Source organism: Balaenoptera physalus (assembly GCF_965194825.1).
Source record: "Balaenoptera physalus genome assembly, chromosome: 18".
NCBI classification, from domain to species: Eukaryota; Metazoa; Chordata; class Mammalia; order Artiodactyla; family Balaenopteridae; genus Balaenoptera; species Balaenoptera physalus.
In genome coordinates, this window is record NC_138899.1 from 77,347,748 (window position 1) to 77,360,852 (window position 13,105).

Here is a 13,105-nt window from a genome sequence, read left to right on the forward strand (position 1 = left end):
TTTTATCCACAAGTAATGCAAATACTTATCTCAGATTGAAGCAGTAAACTTTAAAGAATTCGTGCTGTTTCTTCCAGTCAACTCTGTCCACTACGTTCATACGTTTTCTCTTAAAGTACCTCAACCCAGCCTTAACCTGCATGGAAAGGAACTTGCGATCTATTTCTTGCATATACTGTGTTTAAATCTTCCCTTTCACTTCAAAAATCCCATTTGGCTAAAAACATCCAAGAAATCTATTTAGTGCATGCCTTCAAAATACTTAAATCTCTATTCTGACTAGAACTGCACTTGGTATAATCAATTAATACAACCCTGAATTTCAGATCCAATTACATAAAGCAGATGTATTACACTGCAAGCCCTCAAGGAAGCATTTTGATGACGATCTGGCATTTGGTTTGATACGAGACATAATACACACCATAAGGAGTAGCAATAAAAATAATAATCACTAACTAAAATCTGAGAAGAAAACAGAATTCTTCTCATTTATACAAGTACTCAATGTAGAAATTAATAGAAAACAGATTTTGTAATAACTTTTTTCCAAAGAGACTCACGTTTAAAATTAATGGAGTCTCAAAATTTTATACCACTTGTAAGAATGATCTTAGCTCTTTGTGAGGAAGTCTGATGACCTATAAGACGTAAGAAATCTTAAAAAAAAAAAAAAAAAAGGTGCCAAAAACGACTAGCGATGTATGTACCAGTTTTATACAAGAATTATGACAGTGCCTCCCTGACAAAGAAACATACGTACGTCCAACAGCAAGATAATGGTTAATGATACTGTATCAATATAACACAGTAATCTCTAGCTATTAAAAATGTATCTTAGAAGAATCAACAAAGATGTTTACTATATACAAGTGAGTATAGGCTACAAAACCATATGTATGAGGTATCATTTTTATAATGATATATACAAAGCATTATCAATGATTTCCCCTGATTAATAAAAAAATTTGTAATTTCTTTCCTTTGTGTTGTCCTGTGCTAAGTTCTCTATATGATCTTATTAGTACCATCAAATACAACCAAAAACTTTGGGGTAGGGGAGGCACCTAAGGTCTAACTCCTTTCCTTGTGACATACTCTTAAGAAAGGAAAAGGAAGACAGCTATAATCACAAGAACGAAGCGAAAGAAGTGGAAACCAGCCCGGGAGGTATTGAAATGGATTTGCGTCATCCTTGGCACAAATGCCCTATTTCCTTTTTAAGGCAAACTATATTAAAATTACATTATAATATCAGTAGGAATTTGATTGCAAGACACTGTAATTTTAATTGAGCAACTAGCTGATAAGAACAAGAGCACTCAGATAATTAATCAAGGAAAATGATGAAAAAGCACTCCTGATTTAATGTTAATTGCTATACTAAACTGTCATTATTTGAAGAAAAATATATCAATATTCCATTACTGGAAAACCAAGTGGCACACTAATTTTTTTTCAATGAAGTAGCTGATTTACAATATTATTTTAGCTTCAGGTATACAGTATAGTGATTCAGTATTTTTACAGATTATATACTCCATTAAAAGTTATTACAAGATAATGGCTGTAATTCCCTGTGCTGTACAATATATCCTTGTTGCTTATCTATTTTATACGTAGCAGTTTGTATCTCTTAATCCCATACCCCTATCTTGCCCCTCCCAGTGGTTACCCCACTAGTAACCACTAGCTTGTTTTCTATATCTGTGAGTCTCCGTTTTGCTAGATACATTCATTTATTTTTTAGATTCCACATGTAAGTGATATACAGTATCTTTTTCTGACTGACTTATTTCACTAAGTATAATATTCTCTAGGTCCATCCATATTGCTGCAAATGGCAGAATTTCATTCTTTTTTATGGCTCAGTAATATTCCACTGTATATATGTACCACATCTTCTTTATCCATTCCTCTGTCAATGGACATTTAGGTTGCTTCCATGTCTTGGCTGTAGTAAATAGTGCTGCTATGAACACTGGGGTGCATGTATGTTTTCAAGTTAGTGTTTTCATTTTTTCTGGATATAAACCCAGGAGTGGAAGTGCTGGGTCATATGGTAGTTCTATTTTTAGTTTTTTGAGGAACCTCCATACTGTTTTCCATAGTGATTCACCAATTTACTGATACATTCCCACCAACAGTGTACATATCCTCACTGACATTTGTTATTTGTAGACTTTTTGATGATGGCCATTCTGATAAGTGTGAGGTGATATCTCATTGTTTTGATTTGCATTTGTCTAATAATTAGCAAAGCTGGATATATCACCCTTCCAGACTTCAGACTATACTACAAAGCTACAGTAATCAAAACTGCATGGTACCAGCACAAAAATAAACACATAGATCAATGGAAAAGAATAAACAGCCCAGAAATAAACCCACACACTTATGGTCAGTTAATCTACAACAAAGGAGGCAAGAATATACAATGCAGAGAAGACAGTCTCTTCAACAAGTGGTGCTGGGAAAACTGCACAGCTGCATGTAAAAGAATGAGACTAGAACATTTCCTCCCACCATATACAAAAATAAACTCAAAATGGATTAAAGACCTAATTGTAAGATGTGAAACCATAAAACTCCTAGAAGAGAACATAGGCAGAACACTCTGTGACATATATCACAGCAATTTTTTTTATCTGTCTCCTAAGGCAAAAGAAACAAGAGCAAAAATAAACAAATGGGACCTAATTAAACTTAAAAGGTTTTGCACAGCAAAAGAAACCACTGACCAAATGAAGAGACAATCTATGGAGTGACAGAAAATATTTACAAATGATATGACTGACAAGGGACTATTATCCAAAATATACAGACAGCTCGTACAACTCAATATCAAAACAACCAACCAACCCAATCAAAAAATGGGCAGAAGACCTGAACAGACATTTTTCCATAAAAGACATACAGATGGCCAACAGGCCAAGTAACACACTATTAACCAAAACCACTTTAAAAAGTGGCTTTCCTTCTCCCTCCCACTCCCCTCCCCACACTGTCACTCATATTAGAAGTTAGTAACACTCGAAGGAAAAAAATCTGAAAACTACTAAGCACGAATTTTTTATTTTATTGGACAAAGCTTTGAAAGCTTTTGATACTTATTCTCTAATTATAAGGCTGTTCAAGTTACAAATTTCCTCTTCTTCATTTCTATGACTGTTCTTATACTCAATACCAATAAGCAATATTTTTTCATTGAAAACAAACAATTCCCTGAAAAGCCTGGGAAATATCCAATTCTGACAAAATTTCTGGCCCTTTAAAGTCAAGTGTCTGGCTGGGATGTAGTGGGAGCACCGTAACTGGTAAAAACCTAAAGATTTCCCCAAAGTTACGCAGAGTCACTGGGGCTTCAAAGGCCTATTTGGTACCAGGACCAGGTTCTCTTGTTTGATGTAAAGTTATTTAAACCCTCATGACCCTGAACTGTTCCCCCATAGATGTGATGAGAATCAGAATGATCTGGTGAATCGGGCCCTCAATTGCTAGTCTTCCTTTTTGGAAAAGACCAAAGAAATTCCTTCTGGCCCCTTGGTCTGTTCTTCCTTCCTTAGACCCACTAGAGGATTACAGCAGGAGGACAAGTCTCCCAGGACAAGTCTGCTGCTCAGGCAGGTATGACCACTCTAGGGTCAAGGCAAATCCCTAAAGTTCCCCTTGGGATTCCCCCAGGATGGCATTTGTAGACAAAGTCTAGCCTCCCTCTGTATCACTTACAGGAAGTTCAGATGACTGTACATCACCTGTCCTAATCTGGGGGTGGAGGCGCTGGGGGCAGGGTGGGCAGGGTCCTACTGAATGACGGTCAGAAACTCAAAGGAATAAAAAAATAGACTCTGTTTTGACTTTATCTTGAAAATTAATCCTCAGCAATAGACGAATTTTAATATGACAGACTCATACTTTCCTGAAACTTCACTTTAAAAATAACTGATGAATGATTAGAAAATTAGAAAACAACACAAAAACTCTACTCAATGCTCTGTGGTGACCTAAGTGGGAAGGAAATCCAAAAGGAGGGGATATATGTATATGTATGGCTGATTTACTTTGCTGTACAGCAGAAAGTAACACAGCACTGTAAAGCAACTATACTCCAATAAAAATTTAAAAAAAGAAATCTATTTATGCCCAGGAAAAAAAAAAGAATAAAACAATAAACATTGTTTTATTGATTTACAAACATTCTTTTAAATTCTTATTTTCCTTAATTTTAGATCATAACATTTTTTTTTGCATATACCTTTTCTCATCTCCCATAGTTCCACTCAGCTGGAAAAAACCTACAAAAACTAAAGATTCACCCAAAATGTATATGTCACTCATCATGTGCGAGAGTTATGGCAGGTCATAACTGCAAGTTGCCTATTGTATGACCATATTGACGTCAATTATATATGCTTTTGTAACTTCTAAGTAGGGACCCAGTTGACTTTATTTGCTGTACGCTGCACCTAGAGGAGCACCGAGTGAATAAACAGGAATAAATCACTGGTTATCAGTAATTTGCTGCTCCACTACCAATTAACAACCATCCTCGTTTTCTGAAGTTGCACCCTTGGCTCTCGCACCCCCGTCCTCCCTGGGCGGCGAGCATGGGGCACCTGGGCACCTGTGAGGGTCTGCCGTGAGCCAGCCACGCGGCTCCTTGACCGGGCGCAGGGCCATCAGTGCAACCCTCCTGCCTCGCCGGCCCGGGGCCTCGCTCGTGCCCAGCGCCTGTTTCTCTCCCCGCGCCCACCTGCCTTTCTTCACCCGCTGGCTTCCTCTAGCTCCTTGCAGCCTCCCTCCACCCCCCGCAATAACAATGCAGGCCTGCGATGGCCACCGGGCCCTCTCGGTCCTGGACCACACCCCAGCGGCAGATCCCACGATAAACGAGCACACGCGCTGTGTCTTAGTTCAAACTTCCCGACAGAACACGACTGGCCCAGACAGGCTTTTCGATCCAGACACGCAGCATCTGACTTCGTAGGTCACCCCGATCACCATCCCTGCAGCGATTCCTAGCATCTTCTGTTCAAGCTCCCCCAGTGACTCTAGCAGAGAATCAGGGCTGAAGCAGGCCGACTGGGGTGGACTGTCCTTGAGGCCAGGACCCATGCCTGGTCCACTCATGAGGCTAGAGCAGGATGTGTGTACAAAACGTCACCACGGCTCCAGTGGTGCACTGTTTCCTACTGCTGCTGTAACAAATTTTCACAACTTCAGTGGATTAAAACAACACAAAATTACCATCTTACAGCTCTAGAGACCAGACGTGTGAAATGTTACCACTGGGCTGAAATCCAGGCCCTGGCAGAGCTCTGTTGCCTCTGGAGGCCCCAGGGGAAAGTCCAGTTCCCGGCCTTTCGCAATGTACAGAGGCCACCTGCACTCCTTGGCTTGTGGCCTCTTCTCCTGTCTTCGGAGCCAGCAACGGTTGACGGATCCTTCTCACATCCTATCACTCTGACACTCCTTCCTCCCACTTAAAGGACCCCCGGGATTACACGGGGCCCCCTCCAGACAGCCCAGGATAACCTCCTTCTCGTGAGGTGAGCTGAGAAGCAGCCTTAATCCTCCCCTTGCCCAGTCACACAGCACGTCTGCGGGTTCCCAGGGTGAGGATGCAGACGTCCTCAGAGGGGCTGTGATTGTTCTGCCTACACACGGACTCTACAGAACAAAACGTACCCTGTGGGTAGTTTCACTTAGAAGAGACTGTGGCCAAGCAGGCACCTCTGATGTAACACTGTGCATGAGACGTGGTGTGATTATTAAAACCTTAACAGTTCATGTTGGTTTTCATCACTTAGACCTTATGCCAATAGACGTTTCAGCCATAAAAAAACAAGAGACTAAAAAAACATTCTTACGTAAATACATGAATGCACACAGAAATACTTTCACCCTTCAATAATTTACAAGGTATCCTCCTGTAATTATATGAATTTATACATTTTACCAACAACCACTACCAAAAATCAATTATAATTAGTTCAGATTCCAGAAGAAAACTATTTTGAAGCACATTTTAAGCAATTTCCAAATTACTTTTGTTTAGCCAATGATTATAGACATAATATATCAAAAATATATCAATAATGATGCGCTACAATTCTTTTAAAGAAAAAAAAATACTCATCCATAGTGTTTCTTCTTCAAAACAAATAAAAGCACTTGAGTTTTTTTAAAACCACTCTCCCTTGCTTGACGCGGCCAGGATGTGAAATTTCATGGAGGGTTTTCTCGTTATTAACAGAGGTTCTGAAAATTTAACTGTGAAAACCTGTCATCCAAAATGCAGTGTGAACCATCTAAACCAAAAAGGAGTGGGACGAAGTGAGAAAATAAGATCACGACGTAAATGTAAAAGTTAGGGAGAAAGATTGCAACTTCAAAAAGCTTTGAAGGAAAAGCATTTTCATGCATATTTGAGTCTTAAGAAATGGAATATTTCTTGGGTATTTCATATTAATGTTCAAAATTAGAAAAACAGGAAGTCCTCTCTTCCTTATGCTTGTGTTTGCTTATATTTCTATAATCTGTGTATGTAATGTGTACATGGCACTGCATACATGTAACCATCAACTCATCTGCTGACCTCAATTTGGAAGTCAATACCTGCATTTTAACCTTTAGTAGGTTAAAATCAGCAAGTCTCACTAGCTTGGGGCTTGATTCTTTGATTCATTTGGAATATTATTCAACCAACAAACATGTACTGAGCCTCTATTCTAACACCGGGCATATCACAGGTGTGACCTAGTTTTCAATTCATTACACTGAAAAGAAATTAGTCCTGTCCAAGTTTAATGCATAATTCACGTTTTTTAAAATGCCAATTATTTTATCCTCATTTTTAATAAGCTTTTAAAAATGAACACTACTTTAAGTCTACACATTTGGTGGTACCTAGTAACTTGTGAACTGGTCAATGGTAACTAACTTCATCACACAAAGCTGGTATCACCAGACCAGTGAGGGGGCCACAGCTGATTACATGCTGGGAAATTCAAGAGGGAGGGTGGGAGGGAGGGAGGCTTTCTCCTTCAAAGCTGCAGCCTCTTCTCTGGACAATCACATAACTATTGAATTGAAATCAATTTGCTAAGTTTGTTAAAATTAATATGTCACTGGTAATCAGAAGAAAGGAGTCCCGAGGCAAGAGCACTCACTCAGACTGCTCAGCTGGCGTATGATGGCAGCCAGGGTGCTGTTGGTCACACACTCGAGCTCACTGGGGATGCCCTCGGGCAGGGCTCCCCGGCACAAGTGCCGGGGTTCGATGTTCCTCTTCACTAAAGGCATGGCTCACAATCTGAAAATTAAAAAGACAGTTTTAAAAGCTCATATTCACATTTTAACAAGCCTAGAGTTTCAACTCCCTGGAAAACTGACTCTTTCCCAGGAATTTGCATTATCCTATCATTTCTATGTGAGAGAATCGGCTCAATATGCAACAGATGTCGAATTACTTAAATGAATGCCATAGATTTCAAAGATATATGGACAGCACAATCCTACTTTTATAGAAAAAGGATGTATGCAAGATTTCCAGTTAAGCATGAGCGACTGAATACGTGCATTTTTTACCTTCCCCCCACTCCGCTAAAACGACAAGAGAGAGGAAAGGCACAAGCCCACACGTACTAAGAGAGGGAAGGACACAACAGCCCAAAACCATAGGCAGAGCTTACAGACTAGGACACAGGAAAGGCCGAACCTGGGCTGCAAAGGAGGGAGCAGGACGGAGCCCACCTACCTGGGCGAAGGGTCACCAGACACTCAGGAAAGCCCTCCCCATTATCCTGGGAATTCAATCCACTTCTCTCCTCAAAAGGTACATTATACATCCAATGAAATCTCAACTTTTCGTTTAAGGAGGTATACAGAATTTCAAGCCTACCACTTATGCAAGAAATCTACTGCTCCCTACAACAGGAGAAAACCCAGTGACTGGGATACACTGTCACCCTGACAGGGTGACCACAAGGCCCAACTCACAGGAGCAGCAACCCAGAAAAGCCAAGGACCCTGGTGGCGTCTGAGCAATCAAACCGGCCCCGCAGCCTCAATCTGGAATTCTCGTTACACGAGACAAATAATACCTTGTTTAAATCACTGTTGCTGGGTGTTCTGTTACTGAATTAAATTTATTCCCAACTGGTACAGCAGCTCACCTAAAGAACCCGGAACTAGCGAGGCACACGGTAAATCTTTCTTTCCTTCCTCCCTTCTCCACTACCTCTGTTCACGCATTCCATGAACACCTGCTGAGCACTGACCCGACACCGGGCGGTGTGCAAGGTGACGAGGACCCGGTGGTGAGGGAAGCAGACAAGGCCCCTCCCCTCCGTGGAAGTGAGACGTCGGTCCAACCGCCCAGGTCAGTGGACTCAGGTTATGAAACCCCCTGGGGAACCCTGGGCAGCCTCTCTGTGGACGTGACTGCTGACTGAAATCAGAAGGGTGGACAAGGGCTATCTCACAAGGGCTCTAGCAGAGGGCGAAAGTCGGGGGCAGCTGTAGAGGAAAAGTTCTGCTCAACTGGCCAGTGTTTTTATTGACTATTTCCGCCTCTTGCCCATTAAGGTGCTGGTTGAGCACACCGACCACATCTTCCAACCCAAATACTACTTCACCAACCTAGGAGCACAGCCTGTGGTACATCACTTCACCCCTCCATGCCTTCCTTTCCTCCCCACAAAACGGGGATCACAACGGGACCTACCTCACAGAGTGAGGACTTAATGAGTTATTACATAACAAACCACTTGGAACAGGGCCTGGCACATAGGGACACTCAAACAATGTGACTGATTATATTAATTTTATCTCATATGTTGTTATGATGTTAATTCTTACTCTGATCATAACAATAAAAAAGGAACAGTTCACTGGTTGAAAATAAGGCTGAACCACAGAAGACGGATAACAATATTTACATTAAAATTATGTCTAAGAACATATGTACACTATTATGTATAAAACAGATAACTAATAAGAACCTGCTGTATAGCACAGGGAACTCTACTTCACTTTGCTGTACAGCAGAAACTAACACAACACTGTAAAACAACTATACCTCAACTAAAAAAAAACAAACAAAGGAAGGTAGAACTGCACATAATCTCCATAGCCATGGCTCCATCAAACACTGAGCACCAACTGTGTACCGGCCCGATGCTGATGTCGAACACCTTCATACATTCAAGTGGGAGACTGAGAGGTACCAAAGGAGAAGAGACCGGAATTATCTAGAAACTGGAAGAAGTGAGGAGGAGCCCCTGACCCTTTCAACTGAAAACCTGCTGGGCCTCCTTCCGTGCAGACACTGTGGTGTCCACTGGGCAGGGTGGGTTTAACAGGCCTCATGATGCTCTCACTGGCCTTCCAAGGCCATCCCATTCCCCACCCCCACCCACAGCATCAGGCTGGGATGTCCCAAAGCCACATCACTGACGGGAGAATATCTGAGTCCTATTTGGGGGACTAGTTTGGGGAAGTCGGGCACCCAAAGGAACTGTTAGAGTCCGGTTCATCTCAGTGATGTTAGCCATACTTCTACATCCGTTCCTAAAATTGTTTTTCTTAAAGTACACATATGCTGACATTAGGATGACATGGGCACTGTCTCCCACCCCATGGGAGACATCTCATGATTATTAATCTCATAATCTCATGATTAATCTCATGATTAAACATCTCATGATTATTAAGAATAAGAAAGGGACCAGGTGGTGATGAGAGAATCTTTATATGCATAAAAAAAAACTAAAAATTTCCCAGGTTGCCAGAAAAAAAAAAATTGTGTCAAAGAAGAGGTACACATCCAAGGAAAGTGTGTTAAACTATGAAAATTCTAGATATACTAGTCTCTAGTCAAAAGTGTAGAAGATTTACTATGAGGTGTCATTTCTTCCTGGGAGAATCAATTAGAGCAAGAGGCCGGTAACTAGTCATAATAAACCAGAAAATCTCATAAGGAAAAAAAGAAAAATCATTAATAAACTTAATAAAAGCATAAAGTATAGGAAAGAAAAATACTGAAAACCAATCAGCAGAGACTCGAGAACTAGAAGGAAATCAGGCAGCAACAACTACGATATACATAAAGAGGCAGAGAGCACTACGGGGGAGGGGCGGGGGCACAGCTTCTACAGACGCAGGTGAGCGAGGGATGGGGAGGGGGGACCACCAGGCTCTGAACCCACCTGCTCAGAGCGCTGCTCAGTGAGACCGGCCCACACGTGAACTAGCTCTCGAATAAGTTCTTACAGGAGGGCTGTACGAGGGCTTGGGATAAACATGAGTTTGGAGCCGAGCGCTGACTGTGTATATAACATTCTCTTCCACGTCCATCTGTATTTATTCAAGATGGAATGTCCCTCTTTCCTCATATTTTTCAACCTCTGACAGCCCCAAAACTTGCCAGTCTGACACCTCCCCGGCCCACCACCCATATTTCTTTGGATTTACCGTCGTTCAGATACACAAAATCCTAATTATACACGCACCCCGCAGACGTCCCACCTGCATGTCCAAAGCAGGCCAAGCGGTCAACACCTCCCCCTCCTGCCCTGACTGGGTGGCTCTCCGACATCAGGTGTGCCATCACGTTGTCGTCCTGGCGTATGTGGAGCTAACACCGCCGTTTCCCACAAGCCGTCCTGAAAACCACACCAGCCTTTTCGGAGCCTCCCCTGCCCTGCCGCCCCGCCCCGCCCCCGCCGAAGTCCTTCACGTGTACACTTGAGACACCCCCTCTGGCACCGGTGAGCTGCCTGGAGGCTCCGTGTGTACCTGACAGACGTGCTGAAGGTGCCCACCTGAAGACTCGCCTGTGATGCTATCAGGGCACAGAAGAGAAGAGCCTGAGTCTCTACAGGCGCATTAACCACACCTTGTCTTTTCCGGATTCTGATGCTTCGACACCTGAACCCACGCTGAGCCTGCAGGGGCTGCCCCTCCCGGGACTGGCCAAATCCTGAGCTCGCCTTTCCCATCAAACCCACCAGTGCAGGGCCCTCGCCACCACCTCCACTGCTCTCAGCAGGCCACCTTCCACCTGCCCTCATCACCCAGGCGCCAGACACCAGCGGTGACCTCACACCCCAGAGCCCCTGCGATCATTCAAATGAGCCGATCCTAAGCCCGCTCACCCTGCCTCACCCGTGCCTCCACGAGAAACCACAATACAGGCTCCTTCCCCCAGATCCCCCCCACTCCCTCTGCCTCCTGATGCTTCCCTGTGTGGCCCCTCCCCTGGGAGCTGGGAGGGACTAACTCTCTTCTCAGTGGCAGTTGTCTCTGGATCCACTGGCTTCACTATACCTCGTGTTTCCTATTAATACACCATATTCTAAACAGTGAGAGGTCTGAGAAGGATTCAGAAGAGGCTGCATGTCAGACGCTCACACAGCTCCCCGCTTACTATCCCCAGCACCCCGCAGAGCCGGTGTGCCTGCACTGGGCCAGCACAGACGGCGTCTCTCCCCCCAGGGCAGACCGTAAACTGCCCAGATTTCGGGGCTGAGTCTATCGGCTCTGTTCCCCACAAAGCCCTTCACAGCCCACACCATGGCTCGAGCATCCCAGTGATGCCTGCTGACCTCGTGCCCATATACATACACACACGTACGTCTATCTGCCCGTCCCTGGGCACCTGGCCTATTGTGGTTCAGTATTTCAGCTCTAATTAATCCCAGCCTTCACTTCTCACTCTCATTACACCTAGATGTGGGGTTCCCACACCTGTCTAGATACGCAAGACAACAGAGAAAGAGGACATGCTGCCGTCTGTATGATTTTAGAAGAAGGGTTCCATTTCACAGATCCTTTCGAAAGTTCTAATCACCCAGCAATGACTTTTATGGCTTTCCTGTCAGTGTGAAGTACTCTAACAGATGTATTTTTTCCCAGACAGCCTTTATCTGACACGAATCCAGTTTTGAATAAATTGAAGAGCACAGAAGAGGTAAAGGAGAAAATGTTGGGTCAATGGATTCTCTTGAAAACACTTTGCAATTACAGAAACAGACATGTAATGAGCAAATCCAACCAGTCACCAGCAAGCAACTTCCGTGTGCTTCACCACCCCACCCCTGGAACATCCCAACCATTCTCCAAAGCCACCCTACGTGCTAAGAAAAAAATCTAACACTGCTAATCAAATGCTTAAGGACTATGCGAGGTCACATAAGGTTTACTGTTAAGCCTGCAGTTTGTCCAACTTTTCTGGGCAATGTCTCAGTGTACAGACACACCCTGGTGCACGCAACTGTGAACTAGATTCCAGGCACGACCGAAACCAGGCCAGGGTCCCTGCCCAGGAACCTGGAAGTGGGACCACGATGTCCAGATTAGTTGCTGCTCTTTGGAGCAGCAGAGATGGAGACCTCTTCACCACTTGAGAGGGAGGCTGAGGGTCAGTCAGTGGCAAGAAATGAGAACGGGACAGCTGAGAGGAACCAGCAAAGATCAGACAGCGACGGGGCTCCCAGGGGCTCTGCCCAGGCTCCCGCAGACCTCAGCCAACCAGGAGGGAACCTTCTCCTGCCCCCCCATCCCGGGGTCGGACGTGCATCACGCAGGCTGGCTCTTCTAGCCTCCTCTCCTCTTTTCACACAGGCACATCCCCCGTCAGACTTTTGCAGGTGGGATCCCATAAGGACACAGAATAATATAAGTGGACATTAGACTCTGATTTATGTGTCACCTTTTCAAAATAACCCCGAGTCAGTGTGTACTAATGACACCTTCCGTGGCTTCCTTACAGGCTGTATGGAGACTCACGTGAAAATGTGTGCTGGGCGACAAAATGTAAGATACTAATGATCTTATTACTTTAATATTAATATCACATTCATTACTAAGATACTTAATATTTCCCATCTAATTTTGCTTATTGTACAATTAACCTAAACCTGAATTTTTCCTATAATTTTACTCATTATGCAACTAAATGTCTGCAAACTGGCATTTAACTTCTCCAAGGAGTACTCTTCTAATTAAAGTCAAAGGATTAAGGAATTTCAGAATCGTATCAATGTGCTTTCTACTTTCACTCAAACTTTCCTATCTTCCAATAACTTATTTAACCTCTTTT

The 13,105-nt window shown here is 43.4% G+C and overlaps 1 protein-coding gene across 5 annotated transcripts in view; it reads right to left on the reverse strand.

Moving 5' to 3' along the window:
- WASF3 (WASP family member 3) overlaps positions 1 to 13,105 on the reverse strand; it is a 92,731-nt gene that overhangs the window by 32,537 nt on the left and 47,089 nt on the right. For all 5 annotated transcript variants that reach the window (XM_082435693.1, XM_082435694.1, XM_082435690.1 and 2 more), the window contains one exon: positions 7,173 to 7,315. In XM_082435693.1, the coding sequence (XP_082291819.1) occupies positions 7,173 to 7,305 (133 nt within the window). In that variant the 5' untranslated portion in view covers positions 7,306 to 7,315. The remainder of the gene's footprint in view (positions 1 to 7,172; positions 7,316 to 13,105) is intronic.